The 19,830-nt window shown below is 37.2% G+C and overlaps 2 protein-coding genes across 5 annotated transcripts in view; both read right to left on the reverse strand.

Moving 5' to 3' along the window:
- serpine2 (serpin peptidase inhibitor, clade E (nexin, plasminogen activator inhibitor type 1), member 2) overlaps positions 1-19,830 on the reverse strand; it is a 43,786-nt gene that overhangs the window by 19,858 nt on the left and 4,098 nt on the right. For 3 of the 4 annotated variants that reach the window (XR_012390401.1, XM_073922813.1, NM_200184.1), the window contains 3 exon segments: positions 10,177-10,451; positions 7,696-7,923; positions 4,580-4,777 (listed from right to left, as the gene is read on the reverse strand). Coding sequence is in view for 3 of the 4 variants with exons in the window: in XM_073922813.1 (XP_073778914.1) it covers positions 4,580-4,777; positions 7,696-7,923; positions 10,177-10,435 (685 nt within the window). In the remaining variant the exon portion in view is untranslated. 4 annotated transcript variants of the gene reach the window in all.
- On the reverse strand, positions 211-3,075 carry LOC141377974 (uncharacterized). The gene is made up of 2 exons (XM_073924208.1): positions 1,127-3,075; positions 211-258 (listed from the first exon to the last, which is right to left on the reverse strand). The coding sequence occupies exons 1-2, from the start codon at positions 1,997-1,999 to the stop codon at positions 211-213; spliced, it is 921 nt and encodes a 306-aa protein (XP_073780309.1). The 5' UTR covers positions 2,000-3,075.

Here is a 19,830-nt window from a genome sequence, read left to right on the forward strand (position 1 = left end):
CGTTTGCATTAGGATTTAATTAATTCACATTTTGCGCTGTTTCATTCCCATCTGCTGGCTTATGAGCAACCGTAAAAGTTAAAACACTCCAACATTCCCATACATTTATGAAGTAGCCACGTTTTTATAGCATCTCCGTCTCTGGAAAACACTTTAACAAGATCAGACAATAGCATGAATCACTTAGCAGGAGGATTTTTTTTTATTGCACTAAGAGACGGTTGCAAAGTCTGTGATTTTCCCGCAGAATTGGGCTACCTGCAAGCGGTGTCAGTGTTTTTTTATCCGCAGGATAAATGTTTAATTTATTAATATATACGTTTCACTTCCATAGAAAGAGTTGTCAGGACTCTACCCGGATTCTTTGCTGAATAATTACTAAAAAAGTGTATTTACTTTTATCATTAAAGTTACTAATAATTTTTTTTATGCGTTTAATGATGCAGTGCCTTAAAATATATTCAAACTGCTTACTGGGAGCACTGTCCAAAGAAATGTTTAATGAAGAAACAAGATTTGTACTAAGGATTTTATTACTGTTTGCAAAAAAATTATAACAGTAAAATGGATTGAAGAAGGTTCTCCAAAGGTGGCTCAGTGGATTCAGAGACTTAAACAGGTCTATGTTATGGAAAAAATGACTGCATGTCTACAAATGAAGACTGATATTTTTCTGAAGAGGTGGAAAACTATTACAGCATGTTTAATTATGCCTATTTAGAGGTTAATTAACCTATCACCAATGTAATATAAGGTAATTACAATGTAACTTGATGTACAAATGTTTCACCTGAAAAGTAATTATGATGGCAGTACCTTTTATTTTTTTTATTTATTTTTTCTTATTTTAATAAAAAAAAAAAAGTATAATATCATAATTTTTTATGCATTCCCTTATCTGTAAGGGGTTGAATTGTTAAGGAAGGGGTTGTTCTGGGAAAAATATATATATATATATATATAATATATATATAATATATGTATATATAATATATATATAATATATATATATATATATATATATATATATATATATATATATATATATATATATATATATATATATATATATATATATATATATATATATATATACACACACACATACATACATACATATATATACTAGCAAATGGATTTCGTAGGGTAGCACCCGAAGCAGCTGCTCCAGGATGATGACCTCGCCAATCTCCTCTTTGGAGTGCTCCTCCGGTTGGACCCATCGCTTGTACAGGTTCTTTAGTCGGTGGTAGGTCTCTGTCGGCGATTCTCCCACTGGAACTGTAGATGACCTGAAGCGCTGGCGGTATGTCTCTGGAGAGATGTTGAACTTCTCCAGCAGTGCTTCTTTCAGATCCGCATAGACCTCAGCCTCTTCCTCGTCCATTGCCAGGTATGCCTCCAGTGCTTGTCCTGTCAGCAACGGAACCAGACGGTAGCTCCACTCCTCCTTAGGCCACCTCCATGTTCTGGCCAGACGCTCGAACCGCTGAAGATAATTCTCAATATCTTCCCCCTGCTCGAAGCTTGGCATCTTTGGCTCAGTCCACTGCATCGGCACTCTTGGCACTGTGACATTTGGAGAGTCATGGATATAGGCTGTTCTGTGTTTTGTGGATACCTTTGTTGCGGGTGTCGGTAGCTCCATTCGTGCACTCTCTGCATCAATGGAAGTCTCCGCAGGACGTATTGACTGCAGAATGGAATCACGAAGACCTCGGAGCTCCTGCATATATCGGTCCTCCCTCTCCTCTTGAGAGTCCAGAAATCTCCGCATAAGGGAATACATTCCCTCACCAGCTGTAGCATCAGAAGTAACTGGCTTGGATGGGGTTGAGCTGGACTTTGAGGAGACTCTGGGACGACTTGTGGCTCCCTCCTCATCCTCCGTTGTCACCACCGAATTCCAATCAGCCCCTTCCTCTGATGCTGCCTTCACTTGGGACCGTAAACCCGTCTTCGGTTTTCGGCCTTTTGGCGCTGTCTTGCGAGTAGCCATCCCACCGCTGCCACCAGATGTGATGAAAACGAGCCCACCAACTCGTCTTCAAGGGGGAAGAAATGTGAGTTCGTAAAAAAAAATGATGGCTTACTCGCAAAGCACTGTCGTGCAAGGTGATATTTATTTACAGTGCCAAAAAGTCCATCCACAGTGAAGATATTTACAAGTGCTAACAAAAAAAATAGTAATAAAAAGTACCAAAGAAACAACAAACAGGAAAATAAAATCTGCAAAAATATACTCCAATTATATCTACAATAATAATAATAATAATAACGATAATAACAGGTATCCACAATATACTTGCTTGAGGCACCACAGTAGCACTCTTGCATCGACTTGGTTAACAAGTGTTGTAATAAAGTTGGGCTCTGGCTTATATAGCCCAAACTCCCGCCCGTTTGTGGGCTAAACCATTCAACAGGTAAGTATTAAAACGTACAAATACACAAACATTAAATAACTTGACATTCAAGCCACATTTTACATTAAACACATACAGAAAAAATCGTTAATATATAATTAACAACAAAACATACATTTTCTTAATATAAATAAACACATAATACACACTTCATAAACACAAAACACCTATTTAACAAACATAATGGTTTCGTCAGCTTCCGATCGCAGTGCGCATGCGCACTCAATCCCATTCCTTCTTAAACCAGCACTTCCTATGTGCTCGGTTTGACCGATCGCGACCGGAAGCCTGACTACGCCCACACAGACAAACGCCAAACAGAAAAGACAACACAACAGGTGAAGTGGAGGTGTATGAAATGCCTATGGATGACTTATGAATTGCGGGGAGTGGATTTATGGAAATATGACCATTTGCTATCGAGATCGCGTGTGCACCCGCTCCTCAGATAGCGGCAACGGCAGGGAGGAACATTATGATGAATGAATGAGGTAAGAGGGTCTGTGAGTATGTCTGCGTGTCAGCGCGTCTGTGTGTGTGTGTGTGTTTGCAAGTATGTGTGTGCGTGAGAATGTGCGTGTGCGTACGAGAATGTGTGTGTGTGAATGCCAGTGCTGCTTTCCCAGCGGTGACAGTTAATGTGACTTTATCACAAATTTAATCTGAAAGCAAGATGATTTCATTTATGAAAAATTAATGTTTGCCATTACTAGAGGTGTAATGGATTGCAAATCTCATGGTTCGAATCACATTATGTTTTTTTTTTTTGTCATGAATCGGACCATTTTTCAGATCAACCAAAAAAGGGGAGGAGGCAAAAGTCATTTGCTTTCTATTTATTACAAAAATAGTACTGCAAGATACTTTTGGTTTTACCAAACAGAACTGAGAACCTGTCATTTTATTAAAGATAAAATTAAGAAATAATCAGATGAATAAAAAATAAATTGTAAAATATTCAGTGCTGTGAAAAATTCACTGTTACTACGGCTGTTGCTGATAACACTAAATGTAGAAATCTAACATTATAATTTGAAGAATTCATATTTATTTTTAGTCTCATTTTGAATAAACAATTTAGTGATTCACTCAGACATTTTGTGTAAAAATGTAAGGAGTAAAAGTAAAAAGTCGGCAAAACAATACTGGAGTAAAGAACTGATATCAGAAAAATCTACTTAAGTACAGTAACAAAGTATTTGAACTTTGATAGTTCCCATCTATGCTTATTTTTAGTCTCATTTTCAATAAATGATTCAGTGATTCACTCATAAAACTTCATATTTAATTGCTAGATGATCATTTTTGAAGAACTATTCAGTGCCATATTTTTGATGGCTGGTTGTCGCCACCTATTGGTTACATAATGTAATTGCTGCTTTCATTTTAGCATCAAATTAAATGCATATAACTGATTTTAATCTTTACCATAAACCTCAGTGGTTTTATCTAAACTGTTATCTCAGTACTTCTGTGTTCTTTGACTGTTTGTAACTTAATATCAAACTCAAAACACTAAAAACTGAATATCTTTCTTGATTTCTGCATTTTTCAAACACAGATCTGAATGCAGCGATTCAAGGGATTAATAAACATATGCAAATCATCATCATCGGTTAGAATTTATGTTGCGTGGGTGTTGAGATCCCGATCTTTTAATGATTAATCACGCAGCTTACACGATGCAATAATGCAGGCTAAACAAGTAGTGACAGAAAACATCTTAAATGAAACCCATCACATCCTGAATAACCCACCACAACTTATTCTGTCATCACTATATTTTACAGTAAAGCCTAAATGCTTTCATATATGTGATTTGAATGATATGAGAAGTAATCTCTCGACGATCATTACAAATTTAGGATTAATCTACAATAAAAAAAAAATGTATTAATCCACGGGTCACGTGTGTTCTGAACCGTGGGTTGTGATCCGTACGAATCACAGATCAACCGCGATCTGTTACACCTTTAACCATTACCCATATACAATTATTAAAAAGAAAAACGTATAAAGCATTCAGTGATGCAAAATATTTATATTTATCTATGGGAATAACATATTTTGGGTTTAGAGATTAGGATAGTTTAGTTGGCCATAGGACTGCTTTTGTGGTGAAAACTTGGCAACCCTGAAGAACTGAATCTCACCCATGTTGAAGACGGAGAGTTGGGACATCATGGGCACTTTGTATGTGTTTCCGTCTCCGGCTGTGAAGCTCCGGGGTTTGGTGCTTTGAGGCTGGAAACGGGACTTCCAGAGGCCTTTGAAGAAGATGGAGTTTACAGCCACCAGACGCGTCAGAGCCGTGTCAAACATATCCGCAGTCACCACACTGGGAATCTGGCCTGACAAACAAAACACAGCAACTTATGTATAACAGAAGAGTGCATCTTTAGGTAATAGCAATATTATCATTCATTGGCACAATTAGCATGGACTCAAAATAGAGATGTTCTTCTTTTTTAAATATAAAGATAAAGGTCAATGAAGGTCAAACTACACATTACATTAGATGCTGTCACTGCAATTTTAGATTAGCAATGATAAACATGTAAAAAGGCAGATAAATATGAACTGTTCTGTTATTAATGTTTGACATAATTTGAAATTAAATATTTACAACATTACGTCAGCTGTTCTTTATTGTTGTTGATTTTATATTTGTTAAGAAAAGTTAGAACGCTGTTAGTTAAATTACTACGTTATAATGTGAAAACATGTTGCCATTTCATTACTGAAACCAAGTTTGTAACGTATACAGTAACTGCCAACTACATTACTTAGACATAACTCTCTTTAAACATTGCTGCTGCAAGTTAAACATCTGTTTGAATTAATGAAGAATGGGTGGATGGATGAATGAATGAATGAGCAAGTAAAAAAAATGACTGAGTGAATGAGGGAGTAGGTGAAGGAATTAATGAATATGTGAGGGAATGAGTGAATTAATGAATGAGTGATTGAATGGATGAATGAGTGAATGGATAAGTCATTGAATGAATTTATGAGTGGATGAGTGAGTGAGAGAATGAATTAATTAACGAATGAGTGAGGAAATGAGTGAATTAATTAATGTGTAAGTGAATGAATGAGTGAATGAATGAATGAGTGATTGAACGGATGAATGAGTGAATGGATAAGTCATTGAATGAATTAATGAGTGGATGAGTGAGTGAGTGAGAATGAATTAATTAACGAATGAGTGAGGAAATGAGTGAATTAATTAATGTGTAAGTGAATAAATGAGTGCATTAATGAATGAGTGATTGAATGGATGAATGAGTGAATAAATGAAGAGTAAATAAATGACTTAATGAGTGAATGGATGAGTTGAATGATTGAATGAATTAATGAGCAAGTGAATAAATGACTGAGTGAGTGGATGAGTGAGTGAGTGAGTGAGTGAAAGAATTAATTACCGAATGAGTGAGGGAACGAGTGAATTAATTAATGAGTAAGTGAATGAATGAGTGAATTAATGAATGAGTGATTAAATGGTTGAAATAGTGAATGGATGAGTTGAGTGACAGAATGATTTAAATAAGTGAAGGAATGAGGGAGTGAGTGAATCAATTATTGAATGAGTAAGTTAATGATTGAGTGATTTAAGTAATTAATGAGCAAGTGAATAAATGACTGAGTGGATGAGTGAGTGAATGACTTAATAAATGACTGAATTAATTAAGGAGTAAGTGAATGAATGAGTGAATTAATGAATGAGTGATTGAATGGATGAGTTATTGAATGAATTAATGAGTGAATAAATGACTTAACGAGTGAATGGATGAGTTGCGTGACAGAATGAATTAAATGAGTACAGGAATGAGGGAGTGAGTGAATCAATTACTGAATGAGTAAGTAAATGAGTGAGTGAATGAATTAATTAATGAATGAGTGACTGATTTAATGAATAAGTGAATGAGAATGAATTAGTAATAGATTTAATAAATGAAGTAGTGAATTAAATAATGAATGGGTGAGTGATTGATTGATCGAATGAGTAAATAAATGTGTGATTAAATAAATTAATGAATGAGGAAATGATGGAGTGAGTGGATAAATTAATGAATGAGTTAGTGAATTAATGGTTAAGTGAATTAATTAATTATTGGGTGAGTGATTGATTGATTGAATAAGCGAATGAGTGATTAAATTAATGAATGAGGAAATGAGGGAGTGAGTGGATGAATTAAGGAATGAGTAAATAAATGAGTGATTTATTGAATAAATAAATAAGTGATTGATTTAATGAATTGATTGAATTAATGATTGAATGATTGATTTAATGAATAAATGAATGAGAATGAATTTTTGAGTGAATTAATGAACGAGTTAGTGAATGAATGGTTAAGTAAATGAATTAAAAAATAGGTGAGTGATTGATTGAACAGGTGAATGAATGAGTGATTAAATAAATTAACGAATGAGAAAATGAGGGAATGAGTGGATGAATAATAAACGAGTGAATAAATGAGTGACTGATTAAATTAATTTATTGAATGAATGATTGATTTAATTAAAAAGTGAATGACCATTAATTTGTGAGTGAATTAATGAGCGAGTTAGAGAATGAATGGTTAAGTGAATGAATTAATGAATGGGTGAGTGACTGATTGAATGAGTGAATGAATGAATGAGTGATTAAATAAATTAATGAATATGGAAATGAGGGAGTGAGCGAATGAATTAATGAATGAGTGAATAAATGAGCGAAATAAATTAACAAATAGGTGAGGGACTAAGGGAGTGAGTGAATCAATTAATTAAGGAGTGAGTTAGTGAGTGAGTGAGTGAATGAATGAGTTATTGAAATAATGAATGAATGAATGAATGAGTGAGCGAATGATTGAGTGAGTGAATGAGTGACGAAAAGGAAATAATAAGTTATTGAATAAATAAGTGAGTGAATGAGTTACTGAATGAGTGAGTAAGTGAGTGAGTGAGTGAGTGAGTGAGTGAATGAATGAGTTATTGAAATAATGAATGAATGAATGAATGAATGAGCGAGCGAGCGAATGATTCAGTAAGTGAATGAGTGACTAAAAGGAAAAAATAAGTTATTGAATAAATAAGTGAGTGAATGAGTTATTGAAATAATGAATGAATGAATGAATGAATGAATGAATTAATGAATGAATGAATCAGTAAGTAAATGAGTGACTAAAAGGAAATAATAAGTTATTGAATAAATGAGTGAATGAGTTATTGAACGAGTGAGTGAGTGAGTGAGTGAGTGAGTGAGTGAGTGAGTGAGTGTATGAACCTTTAGTGCTGTTCTTCACCCAGTCATTGATGGACTGTGCGGCTGCCTCCGGGTCACTGTAGTCCACACTGTGACTCTCACACAGGAAGTTCTCTCTGTTGGCAGACAGGAAGTCCTCCTTCATGCTGAATCCCTCATTAGGGAACAGAGCGTTGGCAATGGTCACAATATCAGCATTAGATTTTGTCGTCAAAGACTTATGAAGCTTCCGCAACATCTTATATGGACCTGACAGAAGAAAAACAATATTAATTTGATGTTTAACATGTGAAAATAAATGTTGGTCCTCGACTTATTCTCGAGTTATCATTCAGAGTATATTTCCAATAGAGAGTTTCCATATCAGCTTTAATGGCTACGTCATAGCAAAAACACAAAGAATTTATAAAAGTTTATAAATAACCCTTTTCTATAATGTGATGTGAAACTACTAGAACCTGCTTGGACCCCCTTTTCCCTTCAGAACTGCCTTAATCCTTCATGGCATAGATTCAACAAGGTACTGGAAATATTCCTCAGAGATTTTGCTACATATTGACATGATAGCATCACGTAGTTGCTGCAGATTTGTTAGCTGCACATCCATGATGTGAATCTCTTGTTCCTCCACATCCCAAAGGTGCTCTATTGGATTGAGCTCTGGTGACTGTGGAGGCCATTTGAGTACAGTGAACTCATTATGTTCAAGAAACCAGTCAGATAATTAGCGCTTTATGACACAGCGCGTTATCCTGCTATTAGAAGATGGGTACATTGTGGTCATAAAGGGATGGAGATGGTCAGCAACAAAACTCAGGTAGGCTGTGGGGTTGACAATGCTCAATTGGTACTGATGGGCCCAAAGTGTGCCAAGAAAATATCCCCCACACCATTACACCACCACCACCAGCCTGAACCGTTGATGCAAGGCAGGATGGATCCATGCTTTCATGTTGTTGATGCCAAATTCTGACCCCACCATCCGAATGTCGCAGCAGAAATCGAGACTCATCAGACCAGGCAACGTTTCTCCAATCTTCTATTGTCCAGTTTTTGTGAGCCTGTGCGAATTGTAGACTCAGTTTACTGTTCTTAGCTGATAGGAGTAGAGTCTGTTGTGGTCTTCTGCTGCTGTAGCCCATCTGTCTCGAGGTTGGACGTGTTGTGTGTTCAGAGATGCTCTTCTGCAGACCTCAGTTGTAACAAGTGGTTATTTGAGTTACTGTTGCCTTTCTATCAGCTGGAACCAGTCTGGCCATTTTCCTCTGATCTTAACAAGGCATTTGCGCCTACAGATCTGCCACTCACTGGATATTTTCTCTTTTTCTGACCATTCTCTGTAAACCCTAGAGATGGTTGTGCGTGAAAATCCCAATAGATCAGCAGTTTCTGAAATACTCAGTCCAGCCCATCTGGCACCAACAATCATGCCACGTTCAAAGTCACTTAAATCCCCTTTCTTCCACATTTTGATGCTCGGTTTAAACTGCAGCAGATCCTCTTGACCATGTCTACATGCCTAAATGCATTGAGTTGCTGCCATGCGATTGGCTGATAAGAAATTTAGCCTACCCAATTCACCTATACCACATGTCTTTGGACTGTGGGGGAAACCGGAGTACCCAAAGGAAACCCATGTGAACACGGAGAACATGCAAACTCCACACAGAAACGCCAACTGACCCAGCCTAGGCTCAAACCAGCGACCTTTTTACTGTGAGGCGACAGCACTACCTACTGCGCCACTGCGTCTCCCCACTGCTCATATTATTGTCTATTTTTACATTTTGTCATTGCAGACTACCTTAAAATGGCTGGTGTGCAATGAAAAATATGAATTTGTGTGGAAAAAAAACTACATTACCCATGATGCTAAACAGAAAACTCCACCAATCAGAGAATGGCACCCAAACAAAATGGGGCAATTGCATGTTTAGCTCCGTCCACCCCAATGAAGCACCAAAAATTACTAAAATGAACATCACTTCACTCTGAAAAATTACTGAAACAAACATAATGCAGATTATAGACTGAGCGCGGCGACATAGTGGCTCAGTGCACCTCACAGCAAGAAGGTCACTGGTTCGAGTCCTGGCTGGGCCAGTTGGCGTTTCTGTGTGGTGTGCGCATGTTCTCCCAGGGGAGGTGTGGGTTTCCTCCAGGTGCTCCATTTTCTTCCGTAGTCCAAACACATGCACTATAGGGGAATTGAATAAACTGTGTTTGTGAATGAGTGTGCATGAGTGTTTTCCAGTACTAGGTTGCAGCTGGAAGGGCATCCGCTTTGTAAAACATATGCTGGAATAGTTGGTGGCTCATTCTGCTGTGGTGATCTCTGAAATTGAGACTAAGCTGAAGGAAAAAGAATGAATGATACACTAAGCAACTTTTGGAAATTATGCTATCAATGGGTAACCAAGTGAGACACAGGGAAATTATACAGGTACTACTCTCAATAGCAAAGAAGTCAAGGCAACTCAAAAACATTGTGTATTTGTTTACCGTTCTTCTTGTATTTGAGTCCATTGAGCAGCTGTCTGCGTGTGTCCCCGTGGGCCCCTGGGAGCAGCATTCCCAACACAGAGGCCACGCCGTGGGGAGACAGCAGCACATTCTCCTGCGCTCGATCCTGGAGCACTTGCATAAACACCTGCAGACCCAGATCTGAACCCCGCGCTCCGTATGATGAAGACTGAGACTGGGAGACGCTCACAGAACACAGCAGAAACAGCAGGACACCGCAGCGAAACGGCACACACATGATGAGGACACGCCACCTGGACAACACACACACACACAAGTTTTAGTGAAGTTTTTAAACTAATTTCGAGAGGAGCACGTGATATAATTGACAGCAGCTGGCCACCTACCTACACTCATTAGTTAGCCAATCAGATCTATCCTAACCCACTATAAGTAGCCTAGCTAGACATTACTCCCTTATTTTCGTTTTCCGAAGAAACCCCCCATCCACCCCTTTCTCCTCCTTTTCTCCTTTACAAAAAGGGGAGCTCTCAAGAACCACCTGATCTCGTACTCCCCTCACATGCTCTATGGACCTGGCGGGAGCCCTGGGCTCAACTATCTCCGAGCTCAGGGTTCTCTCCCGGGACAGCATGCCAAACCTGTTTACAGCTGTCAAGCAATATATAAGTGTGAACTCTTGAAAGATTACTTAATTTATTTAGCTTGTTTAACCCTTGTGTGCTGTTGGGGATGTTTTTTTACTCCAGGGGTCTGTTCTTCATACCATGCTTAAATTATCTAAGATGATTTGGCAGATCCTGGATCTGTTAATCTTGATCACTTATCTCTGGGTAATTTGGTTTTTCAAACAAGTTTGTGAATCAGATTAAAATGTCTGGATGAACTGATCTGAGATCACTGCGTGTTGTGAAGGACAGATCTATCCATCCTCAAAATCATGATCAGCAATGCAATGATTGGCTGACGGCACAGCAGCGTAATGATGACATCATCTGATTAATATTCAATTATTCATGTGAGCAAAGTTACATAAAATTCGCAGTAAACAATTTGTTAAATATGATACGCAATAACTTTCCATCTTGTCCCTTGGCCCTTTCATGTGTCAAGAGCAATTTATTTGGTTTTACAGTTAGAGCTGATTTTCCTTATTATAGTAGTATTTTTTAATTGGTGTAAAGAATAACTGGATGTTTACAAAAGCATTTCGATATTGGTAAAGGCGTCTGCAAATTTAGTGAAGCATCAAATCAGTCATATTAGCGGTCAAAACATGTTTATGACTGCATAAATGTATTATTTTCTTAAAAAACTGACATAATGTTTCTATTATCATGCACAAATTGTACTAAAGCGATCTAAAAAGTTAATTTCAATAAGTTTTCTCTTTGCACCACCAGGTGGCAGTCTTTGTACTCTTATTTCAGGGGTGCAGATTGCATAAGTTTTATTTATATATATATATATATATATATATATATATATATATATATATATATATATATATATATATATATAAATAAATAAATAAATAAATAAATAAATAAATAAATAAATATATATATATATATATATATATATATATATATATATATATATATATATATATATATATATATATATATATATATATATTTTTTTTTTTTTTTTTTTTTTTTATGTATAGTTTAAAAATATTTACTATTTTCTCAAACATAAATTGACAGAGGAAGTATATGTTCATATTATATTGAAACATCTCTTTATAGTTTTCCAAAACAACTAGCCACAGAGTTATGGGATCATAAATGTATCAATCTGTGAACATTTTTTACATTTTAAATGAGGAAAATAAACATGCGTTATTGATGTGACCAAAAAAAAGAATGGACAATATGGGTATTTCCCAATGCCATGTTGTGGCTGTAAGGGCATTTGCTGGGTAAAATATATGCTGGATAAGTTGGCGGTTCATTCCACTGTGGCGACCCCTGATAAATAAGGGACTAAGCCGAAGGTAAATTAATAAATTTGTTGTATTTAAAATTAAAAATGAAGAAAATAAATGTATAAAAATAAAAAGTTTAAACAAATAAACAAACAAATAATAATAATAAACGGACATAAAATACAAAGTTATTTATTGCAAAGAACAACAAAATACAAAACTATATAGCCCTGTGTGAAAAAGTATTCGCCCCTTAAACCTAATAACTGGTTAGGCCACCCTTAGCGGCAACAACTGAAATTAACTTGTAATGAGTCTGTTACAGGCTGTTGTAATTCAGCCACATTGTTGGGTTTTCAAGTCTTTAAAAGTTCATGCCACAGCATCTGAATCGGATTCAGCTCAGGACGTTGACTAGGCCATTCCAAAGTCTTCATTAAGGCTTTTTCAGCCATTAAGAAATGGACTTGCTGATGTGTTTTGGATCAATTTCCTGCTGCAGAACCCAAGTTTGCTTCCGCTAACTTCAGCTAACAGATGGCCGCTGGACATTCTTCTTTAGGGATATTTTGGTACACAGCACAATTATCACAGCAAGTCTTTCATGTCCTGAAAGCAGCCCCAAACCATCACACTATAACCACTACCACCACCACCACCAAATTTTGCTGCTGTTACTTTTAATTTGCATATAATGGGACACAGCATCCAAACAGTCTTGAGGATCACCAAGATGTTTTTTGGCAAACTGAGAAGAGTTTTTATGTTATTTTTGCACAGCAGTGGATTTCATCTTAGAACTCTGCCAGAACCAGTCTCTTTCTTATGGTGGAGTCATAAACACTCTCCTTAACTGAGGCAACTGAGGCCTGCAGTTCCTTGGATGTTGTTGTGGGGTTTTGGTGACCTCTTGGATGAGTTGTTGTTGTGCTCTTAGGGTAATTTTAATCGGACAGCCACTCCTGGGAAGGTTCTCCACTGTTCCATGTTTCTGTCATTTGTAATGGCTCTCACTGTGGTTCACTGCAATCCCAAAGCTTTAGAAATGGCTTTACAACTTTTCCAGTCTGATAGATCTCCGTGTAATTCCTTCTTATTTGCAAATTCGTTGTTGAATTTCTTTGGATATCGACATGATGTCTAGCTTTTGAGGCACTTTTGGTCTACTTTGCTTTGACCCTATAGGTCAGCGGTTTCAAACAGGGGGAGGGGGGGGTGTTGTCGCGGCCCACCAGGGGGCCTCAGCGAGCTTTGTGGGGTGGTCGTGTCATATTTAAAAAATAAAAAAATCTTAGCAGTGGACAATTAGGAGAATGGTCATGTTTTCTAATTGTATCCCCTAGCTCAGTGGTCCTCAACTACTGGTCCGTGGATCAATTGGTACCGGGCCGCACAAAAAAAATCATTAATTATTTCTGTTTTATTTATTATCTGAACAATCTTTTATTTTGAAAAGTCTTTTATTTTGAAAAATTACCGTATTCTCTCGCTTACATCTCGGTCAATTGAGCGCCCAAATTTAACCCAAAAGCAGCAAAATGAGTAAGAAGCAGACGTCTTTGGAAAGTTTCTTTGATAAGGGGAAAAGGCCCAGTGAAGGACCTGCAAACTGCCAAGGAATAGATCCGCATAATCATCGTATAATACCGAATAATCAGGTCTTGATGTGGCTAGAGAAAATTAACTTGAGACTCTTTGTTTTTTTTCCATTAATAATAAAACCCTTATTTTAGAAACTGCATAATGTGCTCACTCAGGTTATCTTTGACAAATATTTTAAGTTATTTGATGATCTGAAACATTAAAATGTGACAAACATGCAAAAAAATTACCATTAATTTATCAGATCATTAAGGGGCAAACACACTTTCACTGTTAAAACACTGCAAGAAGCCTGAAAAACTATTCTGCTATTGAGCATCAGCTTTCCAAATATTTGAAAACAATGTTAGTGCAATTCTGTTTGGAGCCGAGACGATTAAAATCTTTTTTAAACAAAAAATAAAACAAACAAACACACACGCACACACTACTTAAAGGCTGATTTTAAGCCAGACACAAGAAAATCCTTCAATGGGAATCACAATAGATGACAGTGAAATGAAGGTGCTGTAGCTCCAGGTTCAGACCTGTCCAGACGTCTTGCCTGAGGCTCTTTCTTACAAAACAAAGCACAACACAAACACCTGCTGCTGTCAGAGAGCTCAGACTCATCAGTATTCTCCACAGCACAAAGCTTTCTACACACTTTATACTTCTATCACACAGACACTAGCCTTTTTTGAGGAACCAAAAGGCAACACATATTTCCACAATTCTGCATCTGCATACAACACTCTCTCTCTCTCTCTCTCTCTCTCTCTCTCTCTCTCTCTCTGTCACACACACACACACTCTCTCACTCACACACACACACTGGCCATAAGCATACACATGAACATACATGCACTCTCTTTCTCTCTCACACACACACACACACACACGTGCGCGCGCACATGCGCACACAGACACACATTTGCTCACGCGCACATACACATAAGCTTAGCTATCGAAATAGGGACATTAAATGGAACATTCTGTTTTATAAATAGATAGTTTACATTTATTAGGGTTCCAAAAAGACCTTTTGCTCTGCGTCTTACTGCCACATCCTCAAATAAAGGATTTTGGTAGAATCTGTCGGCTTTGACTCACTTTTGATCAGTGGTGTAACAAATCACAAATCTCTCGGTTCGGATCACATTATGGTTTTTTATTCAATGATCGGACCATTTTTCGGATCAGACCAAAAGAGGAGACAAATGTCATTTACTTTCTATTTATTACAGAAACACCACTACAAGAAACTTGGTTTTAACAAACAGAACTAAAAAATAATCAGATGAAAAAAAAAAGTAAAATATTCAGTACTGTGATAGATTCATTATCACTATTAGGGCTGTGCGATTAATCGAAATTTAAAACGTTGCGATTAGCTTAAATCACAAATGGCTGTGATATAAAATAAATATGTATGTATGTATGTATGTATGTATGTATATATATATAAATATAGTGTGGACATGGATCGTTTTCGTTCTAAAATGTCACCCCCGCCCCTGTCACAATGTCGTTTGTGACAGGGGCGGGGCGGAGAATCGCAATACCGGCTCAGCAATGTGAGGTCTATCAGTCATCGGCGATGAACGATGGCATCATCTAAACATGACTGTTTGTAACTTCATAACTAACTTTAAAGACTAAAGACTGAATCTCTTTATTAATTTTTGCATTTCAAACACAGATTTGAATGCAGCGATTCGAAGGATTAATAAACATATTCAAACCACCATCATTTATAATTAATGTTGCGTGGGTGTTAGGGCTGTAACGATACACGATATAAAATCGAAATCGCGACACTCAGATCTACGATCCTGTGTCGCGGTGTGATAAGGGAGAATCGCGACACACCCACCCCGTGATGCCTTTCCAATAACGTCATGTGTGCCTGCAACAGTTGAGCTAATTAACACTTTTTTTCGTTCGACATTACAAGCACTGCTCCGTTTAAGCCCTCGCAATATTTAGCCGGGAGAGCTCGCATGGAGCTCTTAGTAAGGGGCCGTCTGAATGTGTCAAGAATATCAAAAACAAAACCAACTTAACCCCGCTTGACAACCGACAACGCCAGAAACATTGCCAATGCTGTCAAAGCGGCCGGATTTTCAGCGCATATACGATGACTTGCTCACACTGTTAATGTGGCTGCGCAGAGAGGGATGGGCGTTCACCAGATGTCAGGTAACAGCCAAACTTTTCTGTAACCGTGCTGTGCGCTTTCTGTTTGAACCTTTGAGAGTGCTGACTGACAGGTGCGTGAGGTCAGAAAACACGATGAAGCTTTCAGTTAAAATAAACACAGTTTCTATAGTTATACTTTATTTAGAGATAAAGGTATATGGCTCTGCATATAATCACTCTATCTTGCTGGAGTTTATTGCCGTTTCGCTTTACTTCAGGACGCATTAATGCCGCTCTGAAGGTCTAATCGTTGTTTTAAGTTATCCAGAGCTGTATGAATATACAAATCTTGAATATCACAATAGTATTAAATATTACAATTGTAACAACACAGACAGCAACACTTTTGCACAATCGATACCCAGCTGATTCAGTAGTTTCATGTCAACATAAAGGCAGTTAGGTGCGCCTCGTTTTCGGCCACTTGTTTAACTGCAAGGCATACTTAATTTGCAGGACGATAACGTATAACCCGTGCCTACAGACCGCTACAGACACATTTGCCAAAGAAGCAAAATGGAAGAAGAATATTGCTGTTTGATACAGACCTGTTGATACTAAACCAGCGCTTATGTTGACCTGGATCTGCGTAATAAACGCAACAAATAGGCTTTACTTTTTATTTTACAGCTTAAAGCATGTACGCAGATTAATGCAATATCATATTTAAACAAACTGTTTACAAAAAGTCTACATATGCACTTGAACCGCGAGGGAGAGAGAGGAAACCATAGGCTATATCAGGACATAATCTTTAAAATAATGATTTCTATTAAAAATGTAAAGGTTTTGTGATTATAATAATAACAGTGGGGCATTAAATAAATGCATATTTTCCGTGGAGCAAGCAATTTGAGGAAGTCAGCTATTTTTATTTGACGGAAGAAAAAAACATATGATTGGAAAAAAAGCCTATGCCGGTTATTAAAAAGAATCAGTCAGTATTTTCGTTTTGTAATATAAATTAATTATTTAAGTGAAAATAATTTAGGGCAGTCCTATTTATTTTATTCATTTTATTTAGATTATTCTGCTCTTCTGTGCTAAACACTGCAGGTGCGTGGAAATGCTCTGTTGTTCTGTTCCGCTATTAATATATAAAAATAAATCAGTATTTTAAAATGCAATATTTAATGTGTCATACACAAAATAGACATGTCAATTTGTTTAATATAAAATTAATAGTAATCTGACCAGTTCACCGTTAATAACCGATTAATGAGCGGCGGTTGTCGGTTAGCCAAATTAAGGAAATGAGCATCCCTAGCTATTTAATTTACTTTTTCTATGTAAGAGAACTTGATTGAAAAATAATTTTCAACATGCTTGAACCATCTAAACAATGGAGTTTAGTTCTGATGGTTTTTCAACAGTATTTTGTTACAAAGAAAACAGAAGTGATATAGCTTTGGCTATTTATTTATTTTATATATGGCTATTTATATTGTTAATAATTTGCATAGTTAATATTGTTCTTTGATGTTTAGTTTATAAAGATTTTTCAAATGTTATTTAATTAAAAATAGTTTTAAAAATCTTTTTTTTCCCCACCCCACACGAAAAAAATAAAATAAAAAATCGTGATACGAATCGAATCGTGGGTCAAAAATCGTGATACGAACCGAATCGTGGGTTTGGTGTATCGTTACAGCCCTAGTGGGTGTTGAGATCCAGATCTTTAAATGATTAATCGTGCAGCTTACATTGAAGCCCGATTCACACAGGACTACAGTGTCAACGCTTGACAAAGGGCGTGTCTGAAGTTGGGGCTGACGCAATCGTCATAGCAGCGTCAGCCAATAAAATTAGTCTTTAATCGGCTACTGCCTGACCTGGTGTATTTGCATAGAGCAATCTGATTGGCTGATGCGTCCGTTGCTGCTTGAAAAGTTGAGAAGTTCCCAACTTCTCCAGCGAGCAATGCTGCACAGCGCCGATGCATCCATAATGCAGTTCGGCAACGCCTGACGTCACCCATTCAAAGTGAATGGGAAGTTTTGACGCTGACGTTTGATGTGAATAGATCGAGAATGCAATAATGCAGGCTAAACCAGCAGTGACATAAATCACCTTTAATAACCTAAAAAAAACACCACATCCAGAATAAAGGCTCCTACACACTGGGATGCTTTTCATTGGTGTTTATCCTTAGCGTTTTACGAGACGTTTTTCCGCGTATAAACCCAAGCCATTTTCACTGGCGTCGAGCAGAAGAGTTTGCAAAATCACTCCTTGACGTTAGATGGCGCTGCACAATTTTAAGTTTCTGACACCCGCTAATAACACAGAAGAAGAGGAAGAGAGGAAGTTCACACGCTTGTTGTTAAAATTACTGGTGACTCGAACAAACATGGATGGTTCACGTAGCAGCTCCAGTTCTAGCGATGAAGAAATGATTATTGTACACAGAGCAATAAGCAGCTCCACAATCATATCGCCTTTGGGCATCTTCTTTCATGTGCGCTTGCATTGACAGTTTTGCGCTTGAGCGCCTCCAAGTGCTGTTTACTGTAACTTCAGCAGCTCCGTGCATGTGATCAAAAGTGCCAACCTCATTGGTGGAGAAGGTTTTAACGAGGCGCGTCAAATCAAAAAAGTAGCAGGAGGCTTTTTTTGCGCCTGCCGTTTCGCGTGTTAGTGTGCACAATCACATTGACGCACTTTATATAGTTACGAGGCGTTAAACATCGACGGAAAGCGCAAGCAAAAAACGTCTCGGTGTGCACGGGCATTAACTCACCACAACTTCTTCCTTCCTCTGTCATTATTATATTTTACAGTAAAGCCTACATGCTTTAATACATGTGATTTGAATGACATGAGAGGCGATCTCTCTGTGATCGTTACAAATTTAAGATCAACCATGAGCTGTGATCCGTTACACCACACTTTTGGGTAAACATTTCTCCCCAAAAAAAAGGTTATGCAAGTACACATACACCCACACACACTCTTTCTCTAGTTCTTGCCCTCTCTCTCACCCTCAATCCTGAGCTATTTAGTGTCCCGTCACACAACCATGGGGCTCAGGAATTCATTTGATTAAAGCTAGTATGTGTGTCTAAAGGTGTGTGTGTGAATGATCAAGACAGCCAGCCCAAATCTATGACTGGTGATTATTTAATGGTTAATTCACAAACAAAAACAAGCAACTTAAGATTGATTAAACTGACACTGTATAATCCAAGTTACCTGTCAAAATACTGCATTTATGTTGCAATAAATCATGAATGTATCGCACAGAAATTAGTCCTAACAAATATTATGACCATTAACTGCATATTAAAACAGTGTAAACAAACAATCCTTCATGAACATTTCAAACTCAGTCTTAAAGTTACAGTTCACCTAAAACTGAAGTGAACGTGGGCAGAAGCATTTGATGAGGCTGTGGATATTTTAATAATATTGTAAATAACATAAATTTTCTTTCACAGAATGATAATTTAACTTTAATGTATCAATTTGAAGATATTAATTTGGTTTAGTCTTTATGTGAACTACCAAGAATCAGTGTTTCAGGTAAAACTTTAATTTTATTTCTTATTTTTTTATTTTATTAATCAATTAGTTCATTTTCCTTAAGCTTAGTACCTTTATTAATTGGAGGTCACCACAGCGGAGTGAACAACAAAATTATTCAACATATGCTTTACGCAGCAAATGCCCTTCCACCTGCAACCCAGTACTGGGAAACATCCATACACATTTATTCACACTCATAGGGCCAATATAGTTCATCAATTCACCTATACCACATATGTTTGGACTGTGGGGGAAACTGGAGCACCTGGAGGAAACCCACACCAAGACGGGGAGAACATGCAAACTCCACACAGAATAGCCAACCGAACCAGCAACCTTCGTGCTGTGAGACGATAGTGCTGACAACTGAGCCACCATGCCTCTACCCTCTATTTTATTAATATTATTTTTTATTATATTTTTGGGGTGAACTA

Source organism: Danio rerio, chromosome 15 (assembly GCF_049306965.1).
Source record: "Danio rerio strain Tuebingen ecotype United States chromosome 15, GRCz12tu, whole genome shotgun sequence".
NCBI classification, from domain to species: domain Eukaryota; kingdom Metazoa; phylum Chordata; class Actinopteri; order Cypriniformes; family Danionidae; genus Danio; species Danio rerio.

Coding starts and splice junctions, on each gene's coding strand:
- LOC141377974 (XM_073924208.1), bottom strand. CDS start 1,999: ATGGCTACTCGCAAGACAGCGCCAAAAGGCCGAAAACCGAAGACGGGT. Junction 259..1,126: donor CCTACGAAATCCATTTGCTA/GTATATATATGT, acceptor CACCGCTTGCAG/GTAGCCCAATTCTGCGGGAA.